The sequence below is a fragment of the Anopheles bellator genome, chromosome 2, assembly GCF_943735745.2.
Source record: "Anopheles bellator chromosome 2, idAnoBellAS_SP24_06.2, whole genome shotgun sequence".
In the NCBI taxonomy this organism is placed as follows: domain Eukaryota; kingdom Metazoa; phylum Arthropoda; class Insecta; order Diptera; family Culicidae; genus Anopheles; species Anopheles bellator.
In genome coordinates this window covers 83,695,858-83,722,837 of record NC_071286.1, presented here as the reverse complement: position 1 = coordinate 83,722,837, position 26,980 = coordinate 83,695,858, and the positions used below count along the sequence as shown (strand labels likewise).

Sequence of the window (26,980 nt, the reverse complement as noted above, 5' to 3'; positions counted from 1 at the left end):
TCTTTAGGTAATCGAGAAGGCAAATAGAAAAGTGAATAAAGTGTGTAAAAAATACGATCACGAAGCGCAGAGCCAGTAGTCACCGCGAGCCACCGAGAAAGGCTCGATTACGTGATCAAACCCCTGGCCGCGCTCGCTCTCGCGATAATACGATCGCCATCGGTCAGAACGCATCGCGTATCGCGTAACATCTGAGCGGTCATTACCGCGCTGATCGCGATCGTTTTTGACGCAACGGTGCGCGGCTGCACGCGAAAAAGAGGGACCCAGGGCGAATAAATTAGCGAATACCGAAAGGCCGAAACCCGAGTGTCCCGAGAACCCAAGGACCCCCCCGCCCGCGTATCCGAGGGCGAAGAGGTGGCCGGCCCATTGTTTTGCCGGCCTTCCAGCAGCCGAGCGTAAGATAGATGTTGATGTCGTGTCCCGCTCGGCCTCCCTTGCCCGGTCCTGACCGCCCGGTTGTCTGCGCAACATAATGATGCGCACCACGGCCACTCACTCACTCGCCCTCCTTTCGCTGTGGATTGGGGTGGCCCACCGGAGGCTCACAGGTGGCCCTTGACGTTGAGCCTGCCCCACCCGGGTTCGGTGGAATCCAAACAAAGGGAACATTTTTCACAAATATGTCTGAATCGCAGTCGCGGTGTGCGGCTTTCTGTTGTTTCAGCCCCCCATTTCGGCTGCGAGGCTTAACCTTTGGTTTGCTTCTTTTTCCGGTCGGTTTGGCCGACGGTTCTCCGGTTTATGAAATCTGGTAGCGCCGATTGGGTGGTCCCCGCCCGACGGCCGTTGGCATGTATGGGAATTCGCCAAATCGGTTTTCTGTTCCGTTCTTCGTGGCCGCGGCGTTTTTTTCTCCCTTTTGCTGTCCTGCCCCTTCGAAGGACCCCGGGCAGACGGGCCGGGTTTTTGGCCGCCCCGAAACCATTTCTTTCTCCGTCCGCCGCCGTCCACCCCCCTCCCCCCCGCAGAATAAAGCACTCCCGTTCGCACGCGTTCCTCGTTGTGTCTGAATTTCTTACAAATTTTTTATTCCGCAATTACAACACTCTGTCGCCGCCGCCGTTTTTCGTAAAATAAATACGTTTTTCCTTTCGTTTACAGGTACAGTTATAATATACAAAATTTACACCCAAAAACACACCAACACACACACACACACATACTTACTCTCTCACACATACTCGCACGCACACGCAAATCATTAAGCAGCGGCTGGCCACCTCGCGCGGCCCAGTGCCAGGACCGTCGCCGAAATGGGAACTTTATAAAAGGTAGCATTTCAGCCCAACAACACACCGACCCACGGGGAGGGTCCTCAGAGCGAGTGCCAAAAGTGACGCAGGACTCACGCCTCAATTCGGGACCCGCGCGGTCCCCACAATGGGTGCGGCTTGACTTCGGGACGCGATATGGCTCTGATGGCCGGGATCCTCTTAAGCATAACACCCTGCACACTCACGCGCATATATACACAGTCTAACCTAGGCCTAGGGGAGCTCGAAGCACAGATTGATACGCTTTTTGTTTTAATTGTTCCTTTTTTACACGCGGTCCGCTCGTCCTTCGCTCGTCCTGTCCGTTTACCTCTAGTATGGTACAGAGCATGTGGTGGTTGCATGTGGTTTGCTAATCACTTAAGAAATGATACTCTACTCTCTCCCTCTCTCGCTCGCTCGCTCTCTCACTCTCCCCCTCGCCCTCTCGCCCTCTCGCTCTCTCTCTTAGTACGTTTGATCATTATCGACAAAACAAACAAACAAACAAAAAGAAAATCTTTAATAATACAGCAAACAGTCGGCGCGGTTCCTGCCGATTCCTGCCGATTCCGGTCCCCTTCGTTAAGTAGCTCCCCTTCCTCCCCGTCTCACAGACGGGACGGGATCATCGGCAGCCGCAGCCGACGACGGTCATGTCCTGGTACTGCTTCAGCACCACCTTGTTCTGCTCGTCGAGGTACAGCATCGAGATGGAGGACAGATGCGTCGGCACGCAGCACGCCTTCGGCGCCTGCTCGATGTTGTACGAGTTGACGAGCGTCTGCACGATCGCGTGGTTCGTGGTGTTGAGGTGGTCCGCGATCGGGAACCGGCAGTCGCCCTGGCAGAAGTACGCGTCGTACCCGGGCGGCGCCACGATCCAGTCGTTCCACCCGACGTCCCGGAAGTCCACGTACAGGGGTTTCCGCTGGCAGAGCTCGTTTTTCCGCCGATTGCTGCGCTTGGCCGACGCCCGCCGGGCCCGGTTGGCGCTGCTGATCGCGTCCCGGATCGGCCGCTGCTTGTGCCGCCCGTCGTCCGTGTACGTCAGGAGCAGCGGTTGCTTCTGGGACCAGCTCCCGTACGGCTCGTCCACGGCCCGCCGCAACCGCACGTGCTCGTGGACCGGAGCCACCGGCTGCAGGCTACGCCGCCGGCGGCTGTGGGGGGCCGTCCACCGGGTGACCTGCACGAAGAGGCCGTGGTTCTGGCGCGGCTGCCCCAGCCACCGCTGGACCGCCGGCAGCACGTCGAAGCTGACCGTGCCGGACTCGTTGACCGCGAGCGTCTTCGAGTCTACGAGCAGGAACTTCGGCTCGCGCCGGCCCCGCACGCCGGGCCGCAGGATATCGTACACCAGGACCTGGTACCGGGCAGGGCGCCGGCTGTCCCCACCGATGGCGGCCCTCGTCAGTGTGACTTCCGCACCGCGCAGCTTCTCGTGCCGCGGTATGCTCGACAGGTTGAACAGCAACCGGAAGCGATGGTGGTGCCGGAACCGCTCGTCAACGTGGCTTTCTGTGGTTGGAAAGAGAGAGGGATGGGGGCGATTAGTTCAGATTGTGCGTTGCCCCCGCCAGAGGTCATCGGGAAGATCAACAGGGCCTCCGGGTGCAGCCGGCAAATGGCGACGCGCATTTTCCCCGTCGAGAGTTTCCAGGAAAATCCCCGCTCCGGTGGGTGCAGTTTCGAAGAAAAACTACGCAGCGCGCAACAGCAACCTGCCCGCGTCGTCAGGCCGTTTTGCGCGATTCGCCGACATCCGGGATTATTTGTTTACACTCAGAACTCGAGCGAGCGGGAGAGAGAGGGAGGGCCCTTGAGTGAGCCGCCGACGGCGCACTGTCTGGCGGGCGGCCGAAAATTGCACCGCGCCCGCCATCGTCTCCGGAGATTTAATAGCCACGATCGGCCACGGTGGCCACGGGCCCGGAACGAGGTGTGAGCTGGCAAACGATGGCGGCGATCCGGGGGGCGATTGTTTACCCGCTAATCGATTTTGCGTAATTTTACGGAACCGCCCGGATCGCACGAAGTAGCGCGTGTAGTACGCGTGGAGTACGCGTGGAGTGGCATAAACAAGTGGCCCGGTCCGTGTGGGGCAATCCGTCTCGTCGGCACCAGCGCAAAGGACCGGCGGCGACGTGCTGACAGACGGCTCTCCTTGAACCGCCGACCGGCCGGCGGTCTTTCCGCTGCACACACGATCGTGTGCAAAATTAATCGATAACTCTACGCAGGTGTGCGCCCACCGGCTGCACCGATTCCCCGGGCCAGAGTGTGTAAACAGTTTTCCCGTGAATTTCCCTCAAATAAACAGTGCGCCAGGCCCCGGTCCAGGCCTGGCACTGCATTTGGCCAGCGCGGTGCAGCGGCCATTTTGTTGCCACCGGCGCCCTGTGGAGAATGGGGGGGCAGCTTTGGGCCACACGCGCGCTCGCCCGGATTATCGTTCTTTACGGCCGGCCGCAGGTTGGGCATTTGTGCAGGCAACGAAAACATGGGCCATTTTGCGCATAAATTTCCCGATCCGACCGGGTTTTACCGGGAATCGGGGCCGCGGCTAGAAAAGGGGATTGCAACAATCAAGGACCACCGGAGACGTTTTGAGGTGGCCTCTCCATTGTAGTTTAACCGAATGATGGGGCTAACATTGTGGATCTTCTGATCGGCTGGTTTTACGTTTCGCGCTTTTCCGCTGCCAACGAAGGCATGGCCAAAGGTCAAAAGGGGTGATGTTAAGCATCGTTAATTCCCTGTTTTTGTTTGAGCAAGAAGTCTAAAATGTGAACCATTATTGTTAAAGCTTTTATTCTTTTGTTGATTCCTATCAAACGGACGAATCCAAATGGAAGAAACCCCGGGGAAAAACTAAAAGAAAATAAATTACTGTCAATTACCCGGTTACATGTATAAAACTTCATCCTGCACTAATGTGGCCAAAAAATATCAGGAATTCGATAATAACTCGAAATTCTTGCTTTACTCTTCCAAATTTATGTACCTATTAATGAAATCTATTACCTTGAAAATAATCCCTCCTCTTTGCAGTACGCCTATGACTACATTTGTTCCGATTCCAGAAACAGTTCGAAAAGATCTTTTTAGGATAAGCCTTCAACACAATCTTCGTTTCGGCTTTCATCTCCACTATCCACTCTAAAACGGTGACCTAGGATCGCTCTCTTGGGTTTAGTGAATGGCCCTGCTGTGATTGCGGAACGATATGGACCAAAATCGTGACGAAATGATCACGAAAAGACCACCGAAATGTGATGCACCAGCATCACAAAGAAGTTGAACGAAGAATTTGCATTCCCCATATTCGGTCGCAGTATTACGCGAACGACACCAAAATAATATTCTTTGCTCACGATAATCCAAGACGACTGGTTCCCGATATCTTTGGCCACAGTAATATATAAGAAGCTATCACCTCTCAATGGTCGATAGTTACTGGGCCAACGGTCAGCCAATAGTCTGCGATGTTTGATCTAAGCCAAACCGCATTTATTTAACTTAAATTTTAAATATATTTATTTAACCAAATTCATGAACCCACCCCAAACCCCTGTTATCCCATCCAGATCCCTCCAGTTCAGATCCCCTGTTAGCAACAGAAGTCCTTCGGTGCCTACTGCAACGATTCGACAGCTTGACGAAAAGCGCCCAACAATCGCCAAACGGCAACAATCCAAGAACCCTTCGAAATCATGGAACCCCGCTAAAGCTGATAGTTGGCAGCCACCGGAAGAAAGTGTCGGTACGTACCTTCGTGTGTGAAGCTCCGCACCGTGTTGGCGTTGTGCGTGTTGAGTCCCTCGCGCGGTATGCTGACCGAGTCCACCAGCTCGTGGCCCATGATCTGGGCGTACAGCTGCTTCATCGCCTCCGGTATCACCACCTTAGATCTATCGATTTTTGGTCGATTAGGAAAGCCCAACAGGCTCAGGAGAGTCTTCTCTACCTCGACTAGTGTTTTAGGATCAGGCTTCAGGCTGGAACTATCACTACTGTGGCCCACGGCATCACGGCCAATGTCATTACTGTCCGTCTCCGCGGGCGCTCCGCGGCTTTCCGGCACTTCCGTCACTGTGCGCCCGCCGGCCACAAACTCTTCGTACTCGCTCAGGTCGTCCTCGTCCGCGGACGGAGGACGGAGCTCACTTTGATCGTTCACACTCGGCGGTTGCCGCACTTCACCGTGGTGCACCGCGTTCTGTTGCTGCTGCTGCTCCGGGATGCTGGCTGTCAGGGAGCGCGGCAAGCCGCCGCCTCCGCTGTCGTCGTCGGTGCCGGCGATCGGCGCTACACCCCGTGATATCGCCAGCACCGCGAGGACATAGAGCCACGCGTGCATGTTCGTTGTTGGGAATCTGAAAGTAGAGAGAGAGAGAGAGCGGATAAGCAATGGTCACGAAATGAATCATTTGAACTAGAAAGGAAGCGGACAATTAAGAAGGTGACGTCAGCGTGTCAGCGCGGTGTCTGGAGCTAGTGCAACGCGAAGATAGACCAATCGGCGCAGACCGCGAGGTCGACGGTTCTAGCACATGGGGCGAAAAGTCCCGGGCCTAAGGTAGGAAACACCAAAATCCTTACATTTCAATAGCAATTTTGTAGAACGATTTATCATTTCCTTCAGAATAGTCTGAAGTTTCAGCCGTAATTCATCTTCATTCGAGTGAAATTTCTTAACGATGAGAATTTTTTTGAGATCTGCGAACAGCCCGTGGATCGCTGGGAGTCAAATCTGGCGAATATCTGGTGGATGTGGGAGCAACACGGTCTTTTTTTTGCAATTTCGACTTTCAAACGCTCCAATATCTATCGCTGATGATTGTATTTCCAGTCTCAAAATAGTCGATGAATATTACCCCAATCACATCCTAAAATACCGAGGCCATAACCTTTCCAGGCGATTGTGTTGTATTTTCGGACGTTTAGGAGGAGGTTCACCATCGTTCTTTTGATATTTTTACAAGGTCATGTAACAGACGCAACTTCACTTTTCGATAATCGATTCGATTTTATGGATTACTTCTTAGTTTTCTGTTGTTACCACCTGATTTGGAAGTGAACAAATCAACGTTTTATCGTTGTTTCTGATGGAGCGGAGTCCTTACAACACTTTGCAGGCAATTTCGTCCCTTGAGCGGTATGTTTGCCAATCAAAAAGCAGAGTGACATAAATTGTTTCTGAAATCATCAAGTAGAATATCATGAAATTTGAACAGCCTTCTTTTGAAGGTTCGTACTAACTGAAATAGCGATGAACGCAATAAGACTAGCAATTTACGGGTTAAGTCCGTGACTTTTTAACCCATGCGATGTGACGCAGGCGTATAGTCTTTTTAGGGTGCAGAGCTTCCATATCCAAACCCGACGGAGGTACACCGACCAACCGACCGATCACTTTCTAATCGTTCTAAGCGAGAGACAGAGAGAGAGAGAGAGAGACCGACTCCAGGAGCTTCTGCGACAGTGTGTCAGGTGCCGCCAGAGGTACCCCGATCCCTAGCGGACACACACCCACACGCACGGGCAGCTCTGTTGGTGCGAAACAAAGGACACAAGCTGTGAATCTCAAGTGCCTTCCTTTTATGAGCGTTGCTGATGCTTGGCAATAACGCTTTCAAGCTTCCAGCCCCCGCCCGTCCGACCCCGGGGCTGCTGTTGTTTCTTGCCGTTCCCTCGGGGTCCTTTTTCCCACTCGGCCTCTCGCTTCAGCCGACGGCTCTCCGGCGATCCGAGAATGTACCTCTAACCACCTCGAACCAGAAGGGCGATTTTACTACCTCCGAGACACGAGACAAGTGCGCTTCGGGCCACCCTGGCCCCGGCTATCACCTTTCCCGCCCCCTCGAGGAGGATAACGGGCGAAACGGCTTACGGAGTGCAGTGCAGCGAGGACAGCAACTCGAATCCGTGTGTTGGCCACCACCGGTCATCAAGGGCGGGGATCTGAAGAATGGTGCCCTGTGCTCGGCCCTGTGAGGTACTCGAAGCGACCACACCTACCACATCTCACTCCAGCCACGCCAAGTTCATGCGGCGAGCGAGTGGACCGGGAACTGGGTCACGTCACTACGGATGCGCTGCGCGATTACGCGAGCCGATCCGTTTGCTGCTAATCTCCAGGGGCCGAGGCTCGGGATTCACCGATCACCGACCGAGAGTGTCAAGAGTGCGTCAACTCCGCCGACGATCGGATCCAATCCAAGCCCCGGGACCGCCGGATCGGATTTCTTCGCTCGCAAACATGTCCTATGTAGGAACCGCACCCCACGGCCCCGAGTGTGGTTAGCGACGTTAGTCCGTGGCGCAGCACCCATACAACGATGACTGTGGCGAAGCGGACCGCGAAGAAGATCGAGCGGATCGAACAAGATCAATAAACAAACAATTACCAGCTATCAGGCCACCCTCGGACCGCATGCTCCAGCACCCCCCCACGCCCTGCTTCACCCCTTCGTGGGGGTTGTGGTATTTCTGGGTACAGGTTTTTTATTTTTAGCTCACTCGCCCCCGTATCCGGACGGCCACGTAACCGCACACGCAGAATTATTAATCACATTTGAATCGGTAATTGTCAGCGCGGCGTTCCCGGGCCACCCAACCCCACGGGCCCCCTCGAGGGGGTGGGTGAAACGAACGTAGGACAAACCAGACACACAGTCACAGACAGACAAATCCCGGGTTTTACTGCGCCACACGGCGACGGTGAGCCGAGGATCCCTCAGGATCATCTCAGCTCGCTTTTGAGGCCGACCTTCGGTGGCGACAACGACTGTAGGTTGGTTTTATGCTTTAATCGCCCAACACCCGGCCGGCCACAAAACCGGTGCTAAGTGAGGGCGTCGGCGCCAGAAGTCTGCGGATCGATTTAAGGCAAAAGTGTCCGGGTCTGGTATGGAAATCGGGTCTGAGTCACAACGGCTCAGGAGACTCAATCAAGCGTTTGACGTTTCGAGCACCCGAGGGTGGTGTCATATCTTCATCTTGGTCCAAACCACGTCTTCGTCTGATTTATGTCCCGGCCACCGAAACCCGGCCGCCAGTTCTCACGATCATATCGCGTCGAGCGCCCAGTGACGAAACAGGACGAAAGATGAACGCCGGTGCAATCAACCCGCAACGATCTCGATCCTCGTTACCTCGGACCCCAATTAAGGTGCGGGGCGATTGCGGATCACCAGCCAGGATCGGGATCCTTTCGTGGATCCGCTAGTATTAGTACCGTTCGTCTCTCTCACCTTGGCCGGTGTCGCTTGGTTTGCGCGGCGGACCTTGCGCCGGTTTGGTTGCTGATTTCACTGCTGCTGCCACTGCCACTGCCACTGCCGCTCCTATCACCGACGTTGGTCACCATTGCTTGTCACTCGGGCAGGACTCGCGCGTGTTAAGTGCACATCCTCTCTCGCTCGCTACCTGGACGACGTCCCTTTCGCCACCTTCGCCACCACCACCGCCACCACCACCACCACCACCACTGTCCAGCGGCCGTTCTTGTCGTTCCGCTTCCACACACGACAGACTGCCGCTGCCTCGGCGCCCGTTTCGTCCTCGTCCTCCGGGGTACGTCGACGCTACGGCGGGCTGGCGGCCTTTCGCTCGGCACATAACCTCGCACCGAGCGTCCTCAAATGGAAGCGTCGCACTCGCACAGTCTGCGCACGGATTGCACGAAAGTTGCTCCGGTCACTTCACGGCCTCCGGTCGTACGGACACGGGAGTGTCCTCCGGGGAGCACTGGCACGGCGGTACATTCGCGCACCGGGAACCCACCCCGTCCGGACCCACAATGGGGCCCTATAAATTCACGATCGCGCCCCCCGATCCTCTCTCTCTCTCGGCATTCACCACACACAAACGCACGCACTCGGTTCACACTGTGATCTGCTGCTGCCTGCGGCCGGCCTGCCTTAAATCAAGTGATCAATCTTCGCGGTCAGGCGTGAGGACTTTCGTGAGCGATCGCTGCGGAATCAGAAACGCGACTGAAAACGGAGTACCTCGGCGGAGCGCACTTAACTGCGCCGCTTCGGCCCCGTGAGTGACCCTCCGAAAGCTCAGCGGCTCGGCTGCGGCTCTGTGTGGGTGAACCGTACGATCGAGTGCGCCGATCGTGCGCTGAGTGCCCAGCTCGGGAGCTTTTTCTCGGAACCGAGCCACTCACCGCGCCCGTGAGAGCCAGCCACAGCCAGCCACAAAGCTCTTCTCGCTCTCGCCTTCGCTTCTTCGCGATCGCGATCTTCGTGTGATCCCTGTTCTGTTCACCTTATCCACCAGTCATCCCGGTCAGGCCACCGCTCCGGCGGCCGGGTTGGCTGTCTCACTCGCACTCCGTTAGAAAACTGAGCCGCTGGCCCCGGCCGACCGATGTGGGTCCGAAAAAAGGATCCTAAACCCCTCCTGCTGGCCGGTTCTAGCGTGGTGGGACCCAACGAAAAGGGGTGATCGGGCCGGGAGCCAATCAGAACGCGGGCCAAGAAAGCAACGCGGCGCAATCGGAGGAAGACGAAGCAGCCGGCCGTCTTCCGGGCACTCAACTGACAGCTCCCCCGCTGGAGGTCGATCGTGGAGGCGTTCTTCCCGAAGAAGATCCCCCGAAGAAGGGCCGCAATCGCTGGAGAAAAGCCCTTCGTCGTGTGCGTTCCAGAACACTCCGCGAACGGCGCAAGAAATTGTGGTCCTCCTTGAGTCCGGGGATTTGATTCGCGGGGGACTTGTTTACGCGTTTCATTGCGATCGTCGCCGCCACGATCGCCACGGCAGACAGGCGGGCGCAGCACGTCGCCGTGAGTGGATCGTGAGTCCCCGTGAGTGACACTTTCGGACCACTGTAGCGGGCGGGCGGGCGGGTGGAAGGCTGGTGCGCGGAACATCCCCTATACCCACCCCCCTCCCCATCGACTGGACTCCGCGATCTTCGGCGAGGAGAGCGAGAAGAAATATTGAGGAAATCATATTTTCATTAACAGTTATTTACACTCTAACAAATCCTGAAGATTTATGTAAACTCTGTGTAAACGGTCGCTCGCAACCCTCAGCGGTCGATCGCTCTCTCTCTCTCACTCACTCTCTCGGCGCACCCTTTCACCTTCCCTTCCGTTCGGCGGGCGTGATTGAGCGATCAGAGCAGCGCGCGGGAACACGGACCTCGGTTGCGGACGGGTCGCGCGGTGGCCGCTTGCACAAGAGCCCGGAGAGTGAGAGTATATTTATGAGTCCGATTTGTAAACACCGCGGACCCCAGCAGCACTGAGCGCGCCCTAGCGTCGGCGGCGGCGGCCGAAGCCGCCCTTCGCCGTCGTTGCGCACTTGACGCACTCTACTCCTGCGCTATCTCTCGAGCGCCGGGGAGGCGCACACACCCCTGGTCCGCGCGTCTGTGTGCGTTTCTGTTGTTTTGTTGACTTTTTTTTTCGTTGTTTTGCTGCCTCTACGCCGAGCTCTACACGGAGAACCTTCACGCGGATCCCGCGGATCAGAGAGACAGCGACAAGATAGACAGAGTGACGCGCGATCGCGAGTTGGCCTTGCGTCGACGTCGCCGTAGTCGTCGGTTCACGGTTTTTTTTTTTCTCCGTCGATCCTGCAACCTGCCCGGCAAGTTGCAGGCACGCATTTTGCCCATCAGCAATCACGCAGGCGCACGTGAAGTCGAGTGTGTTCTCGAAAACCATTTACGTGTCATTTTCACTTCCGAATAATATTTATTGCCAAGAAAATCCGGTCCGCGATCGACGATCGGGCCGTTTGCTCGGTGCGGCCCCGGAGTGATTGGCCGGAGTGCGATCCGGCGGCGGCGTCGGCAGCACAGTGATGGGCCTGGGATTGATGCTCTGTGAAGTGAAATTTATCTGTTATTTGGACCCGAATGAATTATACTTAATCAAACAATTAATAAATTATCACCGATCAGGAGCAGCGCACGCGTCTGGTGTTTGGTGTTTACGCTTGCACCGGCACCGGTACCTCGATCTCCCTCTCTCTCTCTCTCTCTCTCCCCCGTCTCGATCTTGCGGATGGGTTCTTTGAACGCCGCCACTCGAACACCTCTCGGGTTGGGTAATCTAGGACACTCGGTCTCGATTTAGCAGCAGATACAAAAGAGCTGCTCCGTTGCTCCAAGGAACACGACGGTCACGGCTAGCTACCCCTAGTTCCGTGTGCCCCTGTGCCCGGCCATTCAGAGACCGAGTTCAGGGCGTCCGGGAAAACCCCGATCGGATGTTATCGTAAGCGCCAAAATAACAAAGCACAATAAAGTTATTATGTTTTCACACCTTCAAACACACAGGCATGGCCTGTGTCCTGTCCAGTGTGTCCTGTGCGGGGTAGCCGGAATTTCCCTACCCACGCGGTGAATGGGTCTTCGTAACGGACAACTCCCGATTTGTTATTTCTTCGCTTCGCTCGACGGGAAAACCCCACCGCAGAAGGTCCGATTCGGCCACTCTGATTGTCCTGTCCTCCTCCGGTTTGCCTCGACTACCCCTAACTAATATGCTGGCGGAATGGATTAAGTAGCCAGGTAATCCGAGTCGGGGCTCCGCGGGGCGCAACTCTGGGGAATGGCAGGAAGTGCGAGCTCAAGTTCGTAAGGTCAGTAATCTAACAACGGTGGCGCTGCCGGTTGCCAAGGCTACGGCAACATTGTAGGCCGCGGGCTCGCAGGCTGAGTGTCCTTTCGGTGTTCGAGCGACGATCGAGACACATCGGATCGGGCTTTCGCTGTTTTTGTCGACCGATCTTCGACGGCAGCCCCCCCACCAGGGGGGGCGATCGCACCCGAGAAACGGGTTATCTGTGACAGGCTTTTATGAGTCGCCCGGCCGTTGATTACGCGTGCGCCCGCGTCCGCTGTTTCAACGCAAAGGTCTTTCGCGTGAGCCGCGGACTTTATTTAGCTTCAAGAGCCTGCGCCGGCGCAAGTGTGAATGTCCCGAGCACGCAGCATAACCTTCACGGCGACGGGACCGGGCGAAGGACACCCAGCATAATGGCGCAGCCGCGAGACACACTGGCTCGGGCCGCTCGGTTGGTTCCGCAAAACTCGTTGGTTCATTGGCTTCAGGGAAGCGGCTTCAGGGGCTGCTGCACAGCATCACTTGACACCCAATCGATCGCCCCCCCCTCCCCCACCCCCCCTCCGGATCGATGGATCATCGTCAGCTCGTCTGACGCAACGCGCTAATCTCCGGCGCCGCCAGCCCGTCTGCCGCCTGGTCTGGTGGTCTGCTACTTTGTCGGCACTCATTATCGCGCGGCTGCTGGTGGCGGTGGCAGCGGGGGCCCCGTAATGGGGCCATAATCGGGGCCGCCGTGTGCGCCGGGCGCGTGCTTGTTTCGCAAACCGGAGCGGGTCCGTTCGCGCTTCAAACGCAATTTTTGCACGTCGCGCCGCCTCTGTACGCAAATATCCCGCACACGATCGCGCCTGGTTCCTGTCACTCCCCGGGGTGGGCGATGTTTTTGGAAACGGCCGGCCACGGAACTTGAAAGCCGGAGACGCCGCCCGAACGTGATTGAATGGCCGCGGAGAATCGTGCCATTTTTAGCCCCAAAAATGGGACGTGCGCAGCAGCCGTTCCCACACGTCCGCCGAGCCATCAGAGGTCGCCCTTCAGAGTCCACAGCGCCTACGGCGACCCTCTAGCGACAGGCTGTCTGGGACGATTTCTTGGGCACGGCGCACCCAGACAGAGCACACATGGAAGCCGCATACCCCGCGTGGCTCACCCCGGGCAAACACCCGTTGCTGCTGCTCCGAACAGCCTTGAGCTACCCATAAAAGGAACGCACAAAAAAAACGCACATATGTGTATGTGTTGAGGGTGAAGCCTGCCTGCCGATCTCTGTCTGAATTTTTGTGCCCTTTTTTTTGGTTCCAGCTTCCATCTCCATGCTGTTCATAAATGATTCGTTAAATGTAAATAAATTACGTGTCGTCCATCTTTGGCATGGGGCGACTGGGGTTTGGCTTAAAGGCCCCCATAAAACCCACCAAATGCTACGATGGCCACAACAAAGCCTCTCGGGGTGATTCCTTGAGGGAAAGCGCCTGCTTCTCTCTCTCTCTCTCACTCGCTCGTGAAAATTGTGATCGAGCCTCGAGCGGCCCCGGACCCCGGCTGATGATTGCCTCGTGATGACCCTTCGCCAAAAAGGGCTCCGATCTTGGCGTTGGCCCGTCCCAGCCCCTCGTAGACAATAGGCGACCTAATAACATCTTACCATCCCCGCTGACCCCGCACTTTCTTTGTGCCTCATCGGCCGTGGTCCATTTTGCCGTACTGGAAGGATCCCTGGAAGTCGTCGCAATCCTTCACGGGCCGGCTGCAACTGCACAAATTTTGCCAGACAGCTTGACTCCGGCAGAGTCGTTGCTACGCAGAAAGCTGACCGGTGCCCGTTAGGCCCTAACAGTGCAGTGCTTGAGGTCCGTACGGTTTCGGGCTGTAATTCGAGATCCGAGCCCGGGGTGCATTTTTTTGTTCCGTTCCTCCGGCTCTCTCTCGACAAACACACTTCAGGTCCATCGGTCGGTCGGTCACTTCAGTGGCGCGAGACCGAGCGTCGGACCGGGGGTTTTCCACGAAAAGCCTTCCAGTAGGTCCCGGCTGCCATATGTAGCGATCGATCGGCGATCGAGCGCTGCTCGAAGCCGGCTCAAGTTTCCCGGGAACGAAGTTTGAAGATGTTTTCACAGCGCCGAGCGCGGAGTCAAGCCTCATCGACTCGAGCACAGGCGCGCTGGTGAAACAGGTGATTTATAACAATGTTTACCCCATTTGGATTCCTGAGCCTCCGGGCTCCGGGCTTCGAGAAGAGTGCTCAGCGCATCCAGTTTGCATCAATCGGAACGGGGGGCTTTAATGGAGATCACGGGCTGTTGAAAGCATTACCTGCCCGGCTGCAGTCTTCGTCGGATCGGATCGAGTTTCGTTTCGTTCCGAATATGTAAGGCCGGACAGCAGCCCAACAGCAGTTTCGTTTCGGTTCCATTCATCGCCCGGCGTCTTGGCTGTCAAGTCACGTCGAGCCACGGCCAGAACAGGACATTTCCTTTTTCGACCATTTCATTCATGAAACAACGTGCTCCAAGGTCCGTCGCAGTCGCAAGTGCCTTCCATTCCCCCGGGGCTTCCGGTAGCGCCGGATTCCGATAACAAAGACGCGGCGGCGCAGATACTGATCGATCGGGAAGAAGACCGAGGAGTTGCAATCTTCAATCGACATCGACATCGGCCAGGAAAATCTCCAGGTGCTCCGGGAGAGGCCGTACACTTTAATTGATACACGTACTGGCGTTCCTCAATGAATTGCAGATCGCGACTGGGTTGGGCGCCCCTCCACCCCCCTCCCCCCTCGGTCACGTGACCCATTGCCGGTGGCGGAAGGCAAACGCTGCCGCCTCTGGCTGACGGATGCTGCTGTGACGGGTATGTCAATGTTAATTTCATGTGCTGCATTTCCCGTCGCTCCGCTCCGCTCCGTGCCGGTTGACATTTCTTCTTCCTTTTCTGCGCTCCTCTCGATGCCGAGTCCATTCCACAGCGAGCAGGGGCCGGTTTCGCTGGGCCACATCCTGGCACATCCTGGGTTGGTGACAGAGAGGTAGAGCGGCGAGCGATGTGCCGATCGCCGGGACCCATCTGGTCTGGAGCACAATGTTTCAGCGCAAAGGCCGGGGCCCGGCATCAGGTTCTGCTTCGTTCGGACGGGACGAGACAGGTTTCGGATCGTGCGTTTATGTTTTATTTATTTTGTGTAAGCAAAAACATTCCTCTTAATTGGAATGGAGTTATCTCCTTTTATAGGAAAATTTGTTTTTAATTGATTTTTCTGGCCGCATTGCGATTGGGTCCTGCGCCGTCACATGTGTGGTGCATCTGCAATCGATACACCCGGCGTACGTGCCGTGCCGGAGAGTGTCAACCCGCCGGCTCTCCCCCGAAAAAAAACCTGATCGCCACGGGCCGCCCGGCCAGCCAGCCGGAATCCAATCGTCGCGCAGCGCGCGTGACGCTCGTGCTCGGCGCCCGGTGAAAAAATTAGCCACGGAACCGGTTGCCCCGAGTGGCCCGAGGGATCTGGGCGTCTGATTTTCTGGAACGCAATCCGCGCTAGTGTCTCTCGCTGGTTCTCCGCAGTGGCCCATAAATTGCGCATCGTCCTTTCGGGCCGTGACTCGAATGTAGAGCAGATTTTTTTTGGGGGAATTTCCGAAGATCCATCTAAGAGGTTTCGTGGTCTGGCACTTACTTTCCACCTCTTATCCGACCAAAGTCCCGCTTGGTCAATATGCCCAGCACTTGCGCGTCCTTAGCAACGTCGTTTGCTTAGCTCAGGTTCTTCGGTGCACAGCAACCTGTGAAGCCGGTCTCAAACAACGCCGGCCCAGGAGCCACTTTAGGAGAATAAACGAAGTTAGCGCCAACAACTTCCCGGTGGGCCAGCATTGACCAGCGGCTTCCGGTTCCCTACTCGCGGATTAGAGATGGCTGTGCAAATAGCGAAGACCTGCCCAGCGAAGCTTATGTTCTCAGCCCGAGTAACAATTTGTGTTTTCTCGGTTCTGCCGCTCCGACTCCACGATTGGTTGACGCGCGCTTGACACAAATCACACTGCAAATCTGACGCCACCACCCAAGTCCTAATAGTGTAGCTTTAAAGCCCTGCCTGACTAACTGATGCAATGGCAGAGTGCTTGGAACATGAGAAGCCATCGAAGCAGGCAAACTCGGCTCGGGAAATGTCAACGGGCCGAGATGAGATGAGACGCCCAGTAAACAAGTATCCACCGCCGCCTGCTGATTGGCCTGGTCAATCACCAGCCAAGTCGAACGATATGCGGTTACGATATGCGGGATATAAATCTAGTTACCCGGAGTGGCCTCAGATGTGGTTTGCTGGGGTAGAAACATATTCAACTTGTTGCTTCTAGAAAAAACCGATCCGCCGCTACAAACCGCAAACTAGTCACCCGGATAGTGCCAGTTGTAAGCGGTTCTAGTCTGGATCTACGGTTCTGTTGCGATCTACGCCTCACTTTTGACGCACGCCAGCCAGGTATTGGCGGACGTAGCGGACACGATCTTCGGTTGTTCGGCCCAATCTGTTCCGGAAACTTTCCCACAGAACATTCCGCACGAGAGCTCCATGTGGACTCTAATATCTGCTAGCCAAGGTTACTGGGTAACGGTCTTACCTTGAACGGTGATAGAAGAACAATCAGGAACAGGGTGAAATCTCCTCTAGGCCGGCCCCCCGGGGAATTGGGACGGCGCGCGCCGATCAACACTCAATCAAGCAGTCAATCAATCAATCAATCCAGTTTCGGGTTCATTTCGATTGGGTGGCTCCCGAATTCGGCGCTAGAGTTCGGTCCCGCAATCTGCCAAGCTGAAGCTGAGCTGAACTGATTGGTCGGCGGTGGCGTAGCGCTAACCGCGACCTTGCCGGGTATTTCGATACTTTCTCCAAGGCCTCCCAGCCTTCGCGGGAATCGGAGCAGACCGCACTTTAGGACACCTCGGCCCTGGACACACTACACCGCCTCTAGGGGAAGCGATCGAAACCAGCGGGAACCGATTCGCCCCAAACCGATTACGTTTTTCGGAGGGGTCTATCGAGCCCCACGGACACTCTGGCTCGTTTCCTTCTTCCCTGGCCAGTCTCGTGCTGCTTCCCGCTGCATTTTGTCATCGCTCGGTTCGGCGGCCGGTGCCTTTTCCTTTACATTTTACCCACTCTTTTATTATTTTCGCAGCTCACCCGTTATCGTCACACTTTTCTCATCTTTCCATTAATTCCTTCCCCACGGGCACTTCCACCACGCACACTCACAAATACAAGGGCGCGTGCACGGACAGTGGCACATTCCACGCAGTGCCCCCGTCTAGGACCACCACTCCCCGCGGTGGGGCGATAACAATTTTCTTCTCCGAGACGACGGCCGGCGAGAGCTGGAACCGCGGCCACATACCACCAGGAGCTCCCCGAACGCACACACAGGCACACGCGGCCGGCCAGGCTCCAATCACTTTTTCCGCTCACTCACTCACCCGGCTCACTCACGCTCCGCTTTCTTCTTCACCTGTCACGCGTACTTTCACCCCGCCGGGTTTGGCCAAGGCCCGGCCGGGCCGGGCAATGAATTTGTAACAATTTTCCTTTCTCCCATCGGATGTCGCTTTTTTCGCTTCGGCCCCTTCGTTCGTTAAATGTTTTTTTTTTGCCTCTGTTTTCGGCCTGTTTTGGTTTTTGCCGTTGACCACGGGGCAGATCGCGCAATCGATGTGACAGACCGTGGGCCCCAAAGGTCCCTAAGACCGCTGCAGGACCGCTGGCCTGTAGGGCCCAAATCGCGTTACGCACACCCCAAATAGGCACCCCAAACCTGTTGTCGGATTTTTTTTCTCCCGTCCCTCTCTCGCTCTCTCTCTTGCTCCCTCGCCGCGTTGCGAGACTTTAACCCGTCCCGTCTGATTTATGCCTCGAATATCTCTTCTGACCTCAATCGCCACCAGCCAGACGCACACACAGGCACGCACGCACGCACACGCGGGGTGTCTAGCAGTCGGGGGGGGTAGGTTTCGAATGGCCTTGCGAAAAACCTTTCGGGCCCTTCGGCCTCCGCTCAGCCCGAGAGTCGAATCCACAGCCTTAAAAGTAACACCTTCGCCAAGCGCACGGCGAAACTTCACTAGCCGCGCTGGCCAAAGTCCGTCCTGTCCGCGCGACACTCTAACATCACCCAGCGCCAGCGAACTTGCCGTGCCGATCCGTGTTCCGGAGGGGGGCTACAGCATCCTAGCGCCGCTGGTCCGAACGTCGAACTGATTCTCCGGCCGCACCGACATGCTGATGCTGTTATGTCTACGATCAACTCTCTACTGGTTAAATCTATCTGCGATTATTTTAAACTCCCTCCCCGAGGGTTTTCTGGCTCAGCCTCGCTCGGCGCCGCGGACCTGAACGGCGACGGCGACGGCGGCAGCAGCTGCGAGGCGAGTAAGAAGCCAACCAGCAAGAAGATGGACGCAGGCAGGGAGGGACCCCAGGTGGCAGGAAGAAAATCTCTCAATGATTATGATGATGACGGCGACGCTGCCCGATGCCGATGACGATCATGATGATTATGATCGTGAGGGGCGCGCGCGCGCCCGCTCGCCTGTGTATGTGTGCCTCGGAGGGGGGGGGGGCCCGGGGGGGGGCCACTTTATGCGGGGGGGGGGCTCGGTGAGAGGGGCACGTACAAGTTGTTTTTTGAGCAACGGCAGCGCCGCATGTAGATGAACCTGCGCAACCGAGTGGATCTTGTTTGGGGTCGGTTGTTGGGGGAGAGGGGGGAAGGGGTTAAGATCCGTCGCAGCCCCACCCCAAGGTTGCGGGGCTCCCGTGCCACGGTCGCCATGCAGGTCCAGGATCGCGGGTTGCCTGCAGGAATCGCGCACGGAATGACGGGCTGAGCTTTTGCTACTTTGTACACCGAGACCGGGCGCGACGGAGTCGTTCGGCTCAACACACACGGGGACCAGACCTCGCCAGCCTTCGTGGAGCCCCACCAGTGGGACCGCGGGGTCCACTCGCGTCCCGTCGAAAACCGGACCCCGGACGCCCGATCGTCCGCTCAGCTGTGTTGGAGCTCTCGGAGTGGAATATCGCTTGGTTACATGATACTTAATTTTATAATTTGCATCTCGCTCGCCCGGGGTCCGAGTGCACACGGGGGTCCAGCGCAGCGTGGCCAACAGTGAACGTCGAACGCGACCTACGATCGCTCGCCGCTCATAAATCGGGTTCCACACGGCTCGGCGACGACGACGAAGAAGGCTTTTTTCTTGCGGCCTGCGTAAGTGCGCGCGCGCCCCGCAGTCGGTCAAGGAATTTCTGTGCCAAACCAATGTGTATGTGTTTGGCGCACGCACACACAGAGGCACACTCCGGTCCGGTGTGGAGTGGACCTTTGGTTGTGCATCGGCGAAAGAAATAAAACGCTGATTTATTCGATTTGTGAGCTTTTCAGGTTTGAAATTCAAATGATCGCCGCGGCTCAAGGCTCTCTGCCTGACAGGTCCCGGTCGGTGGTCGGTGTGCTGCAACAGTGACAGGCCGTTTCCGAAACTTTCCGCGATCGAACGGAGCTGACGAGACTAATTAGGTGAGCATCGGCCGTGGCGATGATTTCCGTACAATTAAGCTGACCGCGTGAGTCACAATTGGCGGAGACCCTCTGCCGGGACCTGCCGAAAGGCTGCCTTGCGACTGCGGCGACATCATCGACCAAGAAGGCTAGACAGAGAGAGAGAGAGAGAGAGAGAGAGAACGGGAGGGAGACAAAGAACGGCAAGTTGGACAACATCAACTACAAACCAATCCGCGCTACTAATCAGAACGTGTTTCTGTCCGTGGTCGCTCCGGCCCCGGCCACGGCGGTATTCGCGGAATGGAACGCGCGCGGCGAGAGCTGAGCCTGCAACCGGTCTAACCGGTGGCCTTCAGTTTTTCAGGCAGCCCGGCAACGGAGCCAGCGGAGAAGCGGGCCAGGCGGGCGCAGTTTTTTGCGCTTCCCGGCACCGAACCCAGGTGCCATTTCCGCCGAGAGCGCACGCGCCGCGGAATGTGAAAGAGAAGCTTCCAGCAAGCGGCCATCGGAATCGCCGATCCTTGCGGGGCGATCGTCTGCAGGACGACGCGTCACACCTGGACCCTGGGCTCCTCTCGTGCCCTGCCTCGTGAAGGGCCTTTCGTATCATAAAAATTTATTTCCCTCTCCCATTCCGGCCGGCTCCGTTTCGCTCAATCGCTTACCAAATGCAATCGCACCACCCGACGGCTGGAGCTCAACCTGTTACCGGGGTTGAGGGAAGCCGGGAGCTGCCCTCCCCCTCGCTGCTATTACCGCCCAGTGCCCAGTGACATCCAGCCGTGCACGGGGCCACGGGAATGATGAAGAAATGATAATCGATAAAAATCATCAACAAACACTCGATGCTTAGGTCGTCCCCCGGAAAGGGCCAACACGCGGCCCGGCCCGGCGGTGAAAAGTATTGGTCTCTGGGGCGGGGAGTTTAGTGTCAGAATAAGGTGGAAGTCTGCCTCCGACGACACCCCAAAAAACGTGTCCGCAAAAAACGAGTTTCTTTTTGGCAAGCAGCCCAGCTTTACATATTCCTATCATCTCTATTTCGAAAGTCCGCCGATGGTTAGGAGGAAATGGCAACACGTCCGGAGATCGGTGGGCACGACCCGAAGCCTCGACAGCAGCTGAAGCAGTGGAATCACCCACCACCGGTAGAAGTGGAATAACAGGGAAAATGACCCAAGGGAGAGGGCTGGAGTTGATGAAAAATGATGAAGAATGTGGCGCAACACCGCCCGTCATCATCGTCACAGGCCGGACCCCGATGGTCCCGATCTCCCGGGTTGATTAAAGACGTGTATGGGACACCTGTTTTTTGTTGTTTTATGATTATTTTTATAGCCTCCATTGACGCTGGTGGATATAGCTGGTAATTAGTGAGAAATTTAAACACAAACCCGTCCCGGGCACTGGCCACACGACCTGACTGGCCTGACTGGCCGCTCCGTGCAGCTTGCTCAAGAAGTGTGCGCATTCTTGGTGCCGTTCGAGATTCCGATTCCAGAAGGTGTTCCCAGGAAAGCTACATGGTACCTGGAGAAACCGTCGGTAGCACAGGAAACTGCTGAGTGCACGCATCCGCCTGGCCGGCAACGGGTTTTAAACTCTTTTCATTTTTAACACGCTGCCCCGGAAACGATTTTCTGCTGGCATTTTATGTCGTCGTCCGTCGTCGGTGGTTCTGAGGGGCTCGGAACCTTCTCACAGGGACAGGATTGATGTGGGAAAAATATTAAAATCTATATACTCCGGGAGCTGGAATAGACGTTCGGGTCTTCACCGGCACCGGAACGCCACGATCCGTGAGCGTGTCTCGGTGAACGGCTTGCCCCGGCCAGACACGGTGTCGTCAAAATAGCGATCCCTGGACGTGGACTGGTTGGACCACGAAGAATGCCCTCAGCAATTAGCCACAATGAGTAACGATCGCTGATAGTACGGACCCGGGGTCGGTCGAAGCTACCAGCGGCCACGTCTGGCCGCCAAGTGTGCCGTTTAGGCCTAGAATTTCGGTCTAGCCGGGACTCGCCGGACATTATTCAATTTATTAGTTTGATGAGTTTGCTTCAATTAGCGGTGCCGTTTCCGCGCGCCACGGTACCGCCCGCGGGCGATACGCAAGCAATTACACGCGATTTAGCGCGCCTCGGAATTCCCGGGCCAGGCGGGAGTAAATCACACAGCATGGCGGCAAAATCTGAACACACGCCGCGCGACCACGTTTCGACTCGGGCCGCAGCCCCAAGTGGCCAATTAAATGCGACCGGAAACGGCCGTCGCTCGGTGCGGTTCGATTCAGGCCCCCGGCGAGTATGGCGGTCGCTCCTGGGGGGACGAAGAGAAGTAGTGGATTCACGTGCCGGTTGCCGCGGCGACGTGGCTCCACACAGTCTCCGGCTGTGAAGCGGCCGCCGTGTGAGAATAACACCCCGAAAAGGCAACTCCAACCTTTTTATGTTTGCCTTTCGGGGGGCGCACCTTTTAGCGCGGCTCGCGCTGTGAATATGCTAAAAGGGTTGAAGTTTATCGATTCATCGATGGTCAGATTTCACCGGATCCACAAGATGGCCGCAAACAGTGTGTCGTGTGGTGTTTGATCGGCGGCCAAACCCCGGTGGTTGACGTGGCGCGAATGAAGTTGCAAATCACAGGCAATCGACCAAGGATCGACCCCCTAGCCGAATGTGCGACGATCGCTAAAAATAGCTATGAATCATCGGATCCTCCGAAAAAAGGGGACGCTGGTGCATTCCACTTAAGTCTTCCGCTCTCCGGGGCCCACAGGAAGACGTGCAGGTCCACCTGGGGGCCACTTCACCGCCAGAGGCCGTTGGCAGAGAAAATTGATAAGCAACTTGTCAGCGAGAAAAGTTAATGCCACGAGATTTCAACAACAACGGCGAGCGAGCTCCAGGCGGCGGCGGCGGTCAGCATCGCCCCGGGTGCATATCGGTGGCCCGATACGAAAAAAGGAGGACATATTTCATGGGATTTAACCATTTACTTTCATCGTCGGCTCCGGGCCCCGGTCGGCGCAGCTGCAGCGCGCAGTGAGTGGACACGTTGTGGGCCCGTTTTTCGGTCATTTGTAGGGACCGACCGGTCAACCGCTCCATTAGGTTGCGCGTTGAGTGCATCATGGTGCTGCGGTCATGGGCTGGGCATGTGTTGAGAGAGGGAGAGATGTTGTGTAACGTGGAACGTGATCGGTCGATCCTCACGAGCCCAGGGCAAGGACTCCGTGCGCACGCACCGCGCAAGTGGATCCACGCAAGAATCCACTTGGCACTTGGGGAGCGAATATTTCATTCCGCAACGTGCTCCAACCTTCTTGATTTCGTGCGCGATCGTTCCGCCGGCCCCAGCCCAACCCGCGTGACAGGTCAGCCGACTGCCTGGCTGGCTGGCTGGCTGGTTGGTGGGGCTTTTTTTATTCCTATTTCTCACAGCGTATCTTTCCTAATATGCCAACTGGCAGAACTGGTCAGACCTCTTCACCCGCCAGATGTACAACTTTTATGAGAATTATTATATTTTTGCATAATTTTAAGATTAAAGCGGGTAAAAATATGTAAATTGGAGTCCCCGAGCGTCAATCGCAGCAGATGGCACGGCCTGGTGGTGGCGAACCACGCGATCCCGCGTGCCATACCGTCTGCTGTTGCCTCAGGTTCCACCACCACGCTCCACCTGTGTCTCCGAGACTGTCCGGCAGGTCTCGGCTCTTGATCTCCGTGTGTTTTTTGGTGGGCAGGGATGACGGACGGGGACGGGGCGACGCAGGGTGGTTTTACCTGATCTCGGCTGCCCGCAGGGGACGATTATCAAGAAGAATCGCCGTACTATCTACGCAGAACCACCTGCGTCATGCTGGGCCGCTTGGGGCCGCCGTAGAGAAAAATAGTTCACAGACCACATCGACGCGCTCCCCGCGCTGTGTGCCATAAATTTCGATTCGGTTAACTTCTTCCGGCGTTTTTTTCTGGGGATGACTCATGGCCTAGAAGAGGAAGGGAAGAAGAAGACGAAGCGGAGAACAGGTTCTGTCCTAGCGACAGGCTTTTTATCGGACCATTAGGAAATCATTACTTTTATGAAGCAAACGAGGTCATCAGGCGTTCTGTTGGTTAAACAGACTGATTTATATTATCACACTTCCTCCAGTGCAGCCGGAATCGGTGGTTTGATGGGGACCCGTTCTAAGTTCTCTTCTCAATCAGTAATAGGTGCACATCCATTACGTTAGTTCCCGTGTGGCCGGTTTTTACGAAATATTTACCACCGGCCAGTGATTCGTAGAAGTGATACGAATCATTACGCTCAGCCAAACTCAGTCCATCCTTCGTTGGGTGCGATGCCTCATACTGTCTAGCGACGAAGGCACCTCCAATAGCGCCAGCCACATCCGTTGGACCATCGATACCATCGGTTCCGGCCGATAAAAAGGTTACACCATCAGGAATGTTGCGCAATCGTCTGATGCCGTACGAAAACCGGAGCGCCAGTTCCTGGTTACGTCCCCCTAGACCGTCGCCCTCGACACAGACCGTCGTTTCGCCTGCCCCAATAATGAGCAGATTTTCAGCTTTGCTCTCGATCACCATCGCCACGAACTTTTCCTGTTGTAGGTCAGGAAATTTATATGTTTGAAACATGCTGCTCATCTTGTCTTTCAGTTTACTTTCGGAAATCGAATTTGATTTGAATTGATTAACAAGATCAGCCAACTCGACGTACATTCTGCTGACTGTGCGTACGTTTCCCTGAACCATTTTCGACAGTACAATGCACCTCAGGCCTTGGCATTTGGCTTGTTGTTTTATGCAGTCCAAGGCTACTGAGTTATTGCCCAATAAAAATACTGACCCCGGAATTGACGGGGCTTCCTCTGGAACAGTCTCTTGCAGCACGTTCACAACGGACACAGGCAAACTGTTCCAAAGACCATAGTTAACTAGTATTTTTGTAGCTTGCTCTTTTACAACCGCTTTGCCGTCGAAGATCGTGGGGCCACTGGCGATCAGTGCCAGTGGGTCACCAACAATATCCGAGATTATGTACGAGTACAACCGAAAAGCATCCTTTGCGGCCGCGGCAAGCTTGCCGCCTTTCACATCGGACATTGCTATTCTGACATAATTCAACTCATCAATTGTTGCACCGGAAGCAGCGAGGGATTTTATAATAGCCAGCTTTTCCGCCAACGTAATCGGTTCTTTCGGAACACACAGCAAGGCTGAGCCGCCGCCAGAAACCAGCACGCAAAGTACGTCGCGTTCGGTCATGCTGCGTGCAACGGATTGAATCTTTTTCGCGGCGTTCAAAGCTCTCTCATCCGGTAGATTATTAGGCGCGCATTCGATCACCTCGATTACGCTGCTTGGTGACAGGCGAAAGTCTGGATTACCGTCGAACCGATCGGTGGTTCCGACCGGGATACTGATGCAGCCACTGTGTAGCCTTGGGCCGAGTCGTTTTTCTATCTGAACGGCCATGCCAAGTACGGCCTTGCCGAAACCAACCACGTGGTAGCGCTTGTTGTCGTGGGCAAAGCTTTGCTCGAGCTCCTTCATCGAACTACAGTTTTGGAACAGGGACTTTGGTGTAACCGCTTCCACTCCGCGACGGAAGAGTTCGTTTAGCTTCGTTGTTGCCGCCATTCGATCAGTGCTCATCTTGCGTAAACCGTTTTGGAAAGCTTGTAACATCTTCCTTCGAAGGCAACCATACTAGGCCTTCATTGAGCAGCAGTGAATCTGTAGGAAGCAAAACTAACTTTTGAGTATAGAGACAAACCTTTTGCACAATCACTTACGATAAGAGCAGCATTCTGATAACTGATAACGTTTGTATTCTTTTTAACCACAGGACAAAAAAATCAAAACAAAATCGCAAACTGTCAGCTGATTTTCGAATAATGTGACATTCCATTTCGAAATGCAGAACGCATGTGAAATGTTTCATCGCAACCACGAGTGAAATAATTCAAACTTATTCATAACAGCGGTATGAAGTTCAATTTGTACGTTAGGTTTTTATTGTCGTCTGATTTTCTTTTAAAACATTCCTCCACTAATTATGACAAGAAAATGTACCGTTACGCATCTAGTCACCGTGCTCAACACATAGTTCCGCTTGCAGGTAACGGTTTGTTTGCGATATGCTGAGCTCCATTAATGAAAAATCACAAGAACCTAATCTTAATTATAATTACAATGGTTTAGAAGCGCCTAATGAGCTCCATAAGTGGCAAGGTCCTCAAACCGTCGTTACTTTTCCTCCAGCAAACTGTTTAGCGCAACCCGGGGGTGACTTTATCGTTTCTTAATGTGTACCGCACTGGGGTGATACGGTAATTTATGTTATTCACTTCCTCGACCGTCCAAGGGCGAGTAGTAGCGAAAAACAAATCAAACCCACTGTTCCAACTACTCGTCTTACTACTCGTTTTGTATTTGATAATGGTTTTACCCGTGCTGTGAGCTCTTCAACGTTTGCTAGGTGTTTTATTGGCACACCATGTCGTTCATGATAAAGAAAACCGTAATTAAAAAACCCCTTTATTCGGCCATGTTGCAATCTATTGACCTAATGTAGGCTTGATGTGGTTTCAGCTCGAGCCCGTCAACAATTACCATGTTCAAGTTCATCACCCGGATCTTTTAATCAATCTCGATCGCTGTACCACTGGAAGAACTAGAACATCTCTTCGCCACACTCACATTAATGAACTTTTTCGAAACGTAATACACACAACGAAATTACCAAAGAGCAACAAGTGTTGCAGGTGTGCATATGCAAGAGTTGTCGATTAAGGGCAGTAAATTTCAAAAATGGTAAGGCCTCAATAAATCGCCCAGCTCAAGAATCAGCATGTGAGGCACACCACGACAGCGTCACTTTTTCTCTTGTGGCATCAATTTCTGTGCATCATAAGAATGCATCTTTCGAAATTCGCGACTTCATTTACGAACGGGGTTTGAATCGAGTAACAACGTCCGTGGAAGCGGTTCTTGGGCTGCATTCTTTCGGGCTCCTTCTTTCGATACACGCCGCGAAGGAAAATGACTAATTGCACGCGGCTGGTGGAACGTGTAACGCGATAAGGCATGATACCTTGCCATCGTGTATCGTATAAAAGTGGGTAAATAAGAAATTACACAGTTTTAGAACACCCGCAACGTGCTTGGTGACTGGTTCGACACAACAGCGCAGCGCAACCGTTTGTAGTTCTATTGGCACACCATGCACCAATAATTAAGGGCAGCTTCCAACCGTTCAAGTTCAAAGTGATGTCAAAAGACGCAAATTTAAAGTGGATTGTACTACTCTCAGCAGCGTTCAGTTTGCGTTGTGCCGTCGACGCCGACTGGAATTTCCTCAAGTGCTTTGAAACGGTCAAGCAATGTCCGAACGAAAATGTATCCTTCTATCTCTACACGAGGTAATGGCGAATCATCCTTATGAATATGGTGACAACGTGCACACTAGTGAAAAGATGGAACCAAGTCGATAATGTACATTGTGAAGTGGTAGTTTATTTTATTGTTAATGTTTATTT

The 26,980-nt window shown here is 54.9% G+C and overlaps 3 protein-coding genes across 4 annotated transcripts in view; 1 reads left to right on the top strand and 2 right to left on the bottom strand.

Annotated features, from left to right (window-relative positions):
- Positions 1-1,061: 1,061 nt before the first annotated feature.
- LOC131212553 (protein decapentaplegic) lies at positions 1,062-16,571 on the bottom strand. Of its 2 annotated transcripts, none has more exons than XM_058206460.1 (3): positions 16,483-16,571; positions 5,034-5,638; positions 1,062-2,780 (listed from the first exon to the last, which is right to left on the bottom strand). In XM_058206460.1, the coding sequence occupies exons 2-3, from the start codon at positions 5,620-5,622 to the stop codon at positions 1,888-1,890; spliced, it is 1,482 nt and encodes a 493-aa protein (XP_058062443.1). In that variant the 5' UTR covers positions 5,623-5,638; positions 16,483-16,571; the 3' UTR covers positions 1,062-1,887. The 2 variants fall into 2 exon arrangements, with proteins under 2 accessions (XP_058062443.1, XP_058062442.1); XM_058206459.1 differs by lacking the exon at positions 16,483-16,571 and adding an exon at positions 8,519-8,668.
- Positions 16,572-23,369: 6,798 nt separating this feature from the next.
- On the bottom strand, positions 23,370-25,269 carry LOC131210103 (glycerate kinase). The gene is made up of 2 exons (XM_058203302.1): positions 25,235-25,269; positions 23,370-25,175 (listed from the first exon to the last, which is right to left on the bottom strand). The coding sequence occupies exon 2, from the start codon at positions 25,125-25,127 to the stop codon at positions 23,619-23,621; it is 1,509 nt and encodes a 502-aa protein (XP_058059285.1). The 5' UTR covers positions 25,128-25,175; positions 25,235-25,269; the 3' UTR covers positions 23,370-23,618.
- A 1,442-nt stretch (positions 25,270-26,711) lies between these two features.
- LOC131208216 (pancreatic lipase-related protein 2) overlaps positions 26,712-26,980 on the top strand; it is a 1,813-nt gene continuing 1,544 nt past the window's right edge. Inside the window, exon 1 of the mRNA XM_058200868.1 lies at positions 26,712-26,863. Within this exon, the coding sequence (XP_058056851.1) occupies positions 26,712-26,863 (152 nt within the window). The remainder of the gene's footprint in view (positions 26,864-26,980) is intronic.